Genomic DNA, 5,046 nt, shown 5'->3' on the forward strand with positions numbered 1-5,046 from the left:
AAAAAAAATAATGAATTTTGATAAAAATAAAAATAAATAAAAAATTTATTTACTATGAAATAATTAATTTTAAATGATTAAAAAAAAATAAAATCTAAATAATCACAACAACCAATAAAATTGTGTAAAGTGTTGCATGTGGCCCCACTTTTTTCTCATTCAACATGTTGAATCTTTTCAACACCAATTAATCCACATCACATTAAACACCTCATTCAACAAACCATTGTAGACATTCAACTATTGAATAATTTTTTCAACACCCCCATTGTAAATGGTCTAAATGAGACACCGAGAGCTTTTACTGATGTGATTTGTTTTGTCAACACTTGTCGGACATATCATTGTGGAAATATGGTGTAGGATCTAGAACTAGTTATTAATATTAGTCCAAACATGATTATTGCGTAGGGATCATTTTGTGGAATTCTCAAATCAATTAAAGGACAAAATTGTAAGGAATAAAGATTCAATGTTCTAGATTGCAACTTGCTGAAATATATGGCTTAAAATGAATAATATTATGTTTAATGAAAATATTTGTGCTGTAAATGATATTGTAACGAATATTAAAGAAACATTATTGATATGACATTTAATTGGAATTGAATCTAGTAGTTAAAGAATATTCAATGAATGGTGGAAGAATCTATTAGATTTTCTAAAATTTCGATGATATCATTGTAGTTAGGTTGGATACCCCTTCTACTCATTCAATTAATTTACTCATAAAATTTGTTTTGAAATATTCAATAAATTTATATTTTGAAATATTTTCCATTATATCTTATCTTATATTTGTTTTATTGATGAAAATAAAAACATGAAACGTATGAAATTTGATTATTCTCCATGGAAAAACAAGGCCCCCCTAATTTTTGACTATAGAAACCAAGAGTGTTTCCAGGCAAATGCAAGTTTTTGACTAGTTGGAGAAGATGATCTTGGATATTACCACCAAACATCTATATAAACAACAGTTTTCAACAATTCTTTAACCAACCTCGTACTAAAAGCCTAGGAATAATATCTTCTGTTTATCCATAAAAATGGGATATCTAATTGCTATAGCCATGTTGATTTTCACTATTATGATAATGACAAAGATTTGGAGAATATGTGTAGTTCTCTTTTGGAGGCCATATGCATTTACTAAGCACTTTCGAAAGCAAGGAGTCACGGGGCCACCATCTTACTCATGTGTTCATGGTTCTCTTCATGATATCAAAACAATGATGAAGGATGCAAGAAAAATGATTATGGATAAACACTCACATGATATTACTCAAAGGGTTCTTCCTCACTATCACATATGGTCCTCCTTATATGGTTATTCACTACTCTCTCTTCTATATTTAACTCTTAATAATCCCTATTCCATTTATCATTATTCTTAATTAGTTTTTAACTTTGCAGGAGAGAGATTTCTATATTGGTATGGAACAGAACCAAGGATTTGCATAACTGATGCAGAGCTGGTGAAGGAGATTTTATCCAATAAATTTGGTTTCTATGAAAAACGAAAAGTAAGGCCTTCAACAGTAAAAATGATAGGAAATGGGTTAGTTCTACTGAGAGGAGTGGATTGGGTTAAGCGCAGAAGAATACTCAATCCTGCTTTCTCCATTGATAAACTCAAGGTCTAAACTCTAAACTAACCCTTTAAATTTACTTTTTTTTCTGTCTATCACCATTTGTAATGTCAAAGGAATTTTTCATATTATAATTTGTTTTTTTAGGGTTGAGTTATATTACCGACTCTTCCAAAAACATATAGGTAAAATATGGTATTTTAGATTTATCCTTTTTAAACTCTATTTCAGAACCTTTAAATATGAATAATCTTCTCTTCATTAATCTAGGCCAATAAATGTGTGGTATATTGAGTTCTCACAATTTGTGGCTTTTTTAAGAAGATAAGGACGAAGTCTTTATCATCTTCAAAATAGATATCACAAAAAAAAAAAATTATAAATAACTTTTAGACCTTATTTAGTGTTAATTGACTATGGATGTCTTTTAATCAATCAAATAAGTATAATTTAATATTATTATATTTTTTAATTTAATTTTAAAATAAATTAAAATTTAAAATAATTTACTCTAAAAATATGATATATTTTATTAAAATTTAAATTTCAAAAATATGAACCATTTTCAAATTTAAAAAGAATCAATTCATTAAATTTAAAAATTATTTTTCAATTTTTAAAAAAATTTGAAGGACAATTTGAATTTTTTTAAAAACGTGAAAACCAAATTGAAATTCTTTAAATTTAACTTGAATAAAAATCATGTCCGCCTCATCAAGGCAGCGGATTGGAGGACGGCGGACTTCCCGTCTATCTTTTTTATTTATTTTTATTTCATTTTTTAAATAGATTGATACTCTTTTTTTACCTTTCAATTAAATTTTTTATTTATTTTTTAAAATAATTTTTGATAAAATATCTTTTTAAACAAATTTTATCGAAAAAAATATTGCATATATTTACAAATAAATGTATAAAATAAAACCATCAAGAATTTGAATTACTAGAATTAACTAAAATTGGCGGACTTAAGGCGAGACGAGCTTAACGAATAGGTGAGGCGGGTTTTAACGAACGATAGACTTTGACGGAACGAACTTAGGTGGACGGCGAATTTTGATGGGACGGACTTTAGTTGGCGGCGGGTCCAAAATCCCAACCCAATCTATCTTTTATAGCGGGTGCACGGAGCAGCTTGGAAGATCACCGCCCGTTTTATCACCCTTAATTTGAAATATGAATTCAATCATCAACTTATGAAAAATACTTTGATATTAATTACATAAATAATTAAATAAAAACAAATACCATTTGTGTTTATGTTTTTGCCTTAGCATATCTTAAATATTTATAAATTACAAATAATTATCAATAATATTTGCTCAGAGTTTTTTTTTTTTAATACTCAATGACAAATTTCACAGCATATAGATAAATATGACAGGTTATGATGAGTAGAATGGCAGCATGTACCATTTCCATGCTAGATGAATGGAAAAGGCAATTAGACATTAAAGCAAAGAACACATCATTGACGATTGAGATGAGTAAAGAATTTCGAGAACTAACATCTGATATAATAGCTCATACTTCCTTCGGTACAAGTTTTGCTCATGGAAAAGAAGCCTTTAATGCGCAAACACAACTTCAACACCTTATCGTAGCTTCAAGCTCTGATGTTTTCATTCCTGGCACTCAGTATATTCACTCTTCTCTCTTAACTCATTATTTATTTCTAGCAAACTAACTCAATGTAATAGATAAAGTTCACGTAGACCTAACCTACCTACGTGAATTTCACCTATATCGTGTGTTTAACTGCTAGTATTTTTTGTTGTTGTTGCATTGAACAGTATGTAATTTTAATGGTTTTTGGGTTTTCAATGCAGATATTTTCCTACTAAGTCAAATTTGGAGATATGGAAGCTTGATAGAAAAATGAAAAAATCACTACAATATATTATTGAAAGTAGGTTGAATTCTCAATCAGATTGCTCCTCTTATGGAGATGATCTATTAGGCATAATGATGGATACAAAAAATGATGGTCCTAATAAGCTGAACATGAATGAAATCATGGAAGAGTGCAAGACATTTTTCTTTGCTGGTCATGAAACCACCTCAAACTTACTTGTTTGGACTGTCTTTTTGTTGAGTTTGCATAAAGATTGGCAAGAAAAACTCAGACAAGAGGTCATGCAGATTTGCGGCATGGAAATTCCTGATCCTGATATGCTATCAAAGTTAAAAATGGTAACTTTACTCTAAAGTCTTCATTCTTAGTTTTTTTCTGGAATATTTATATAAAAAATTACTAATTTGATATATAAATTTTTTGAAGGTGAATATGGTGTTGTTGGAAGTATTAAGATTGTATTGTCCTGCAATAGAACTAGAAAGAATGGCTTCAAAAGATATGAAACTAGGAAATTTGATGATCCCAAGAGGAACATGCCTCATGATCCCAATTACAATGATTCATAGAAGTAAAGAATACTGGGGTGAAGATTCAAACAAGTTCAATCCAATGAGATTCATAAATGGAGTTTCTAAGGCTGCAAAACACCCAAATGCACTACTTGCATTTTCTGTTGGTCCAAGAAACTGCATTGGTCAGAATTTTGCTACGATGGAAGCTAAAACAGTGATGACTTTAATTCTTCAGAGGTTTTCTTGGTCTCTTTCTCCTGACTATCAACATGCACCTGTTAATAACCTTACTTTGCAGCCACAACATGGTCTTCCCATCATTCTAAAACCATTGCAGTTATAAGTTCTTTTCTTCTTCATTGTATGTCTAGCAAATGTTTCTACATCTAGATTGGATTTTATATATTGAGATGAATAGTACATTGTGATATTGCATCCTATATTATAGCTATATTCTCTTTGAATAAATTCCAACTTATAGCTATTGATTTATATCAAAATGATTATTGTATGTTTGTGATTTAAATATCTTGTATTGTTTGTTGAAATTTTTAGAAAATACTACTAGTGTTATCTTGTAAATATTATTTTGGGCCAACGTTTCTAATAATGCTTTAAGCCCAACTATATTTTGGAATAGTACAAAAGTTAACCCCCGAATTCTTTCCATACACACTAAAACACTTTGTAAGAGAGTCTCCCCCGTTTTGTCAAAATAGTATAGAAGCTAGTCTTCGTATTGATGGATGGGTGAGTCAACTATTGCTAACCCTTGGACACATTTTAAACTCATGATATTGTGTTTATTTTATAACTCAGTGAATATTATAGAAGTCAATTTCCGTAAAACCCTCAGGACAATAAGTTTCCCTCCTAGGTAGTAATTTTGTTATAAATAATTGTTATTCAATTAAACCAAACACTTGTGCAGTTCAATCAAAATATTATATATTAAGTCAAAATGAAAGTCAAACATTGTACACAAAATATAAACTAAAATACAAATTATCAAAATACAAAGAAAAAATTCAACTATTGCCTATATCTAGCCGTCGGTTTTCTTCTTTGCCTATTGTACTACAAG

The 5,046-nt window shown here is 29.4% G+C and overlaps 1 protein-coding gene across 1 annotated transcript; it reads left to right on the forward strand.

Annotated features, from left to right (window-relative positions):
- Positions 1–294: 294 nt before the first annotated feature.
- LOC131643986 (cytochrome P450 709B2-like) lies at positions 295–4,464 on the forward strand. The gene is made up of 5 exons (XM_058914360.1): positions 295–1,329; positions 1,417–1,640; positions 2,977–3,230; positions 3,422–3,785; positions 3,874–4,464. Exons 1-5 carry the CDS (start codon positions 1,050–1,052, stop codon positions 4,303–4,305), a joined length of 1,554 nt encoding a protein of 517 aa, XP_058770343.1. The 5' UTR covers positions 295–1,049; the 3' UTR covers positions 4,306–4,464.
- Positions 4,465–5,046: the final 582 nt, after the last annotated feature.

The sequence above is a fragment of the Vicia villosa genome, linkage group LG1 (genome assembly GCF_029867415.1).
Source record: "Vicia villosa cultivar HV-30 ecotype Madison, WI linkage group LG1, Vvil1.0, whole genome shotgun sequence".
NCBI lineage: Eukaryota > Viridiplantae > Streptophyta > Magnoliopsida > Fabales > Fabaceae > Vicia > Vicia villosa.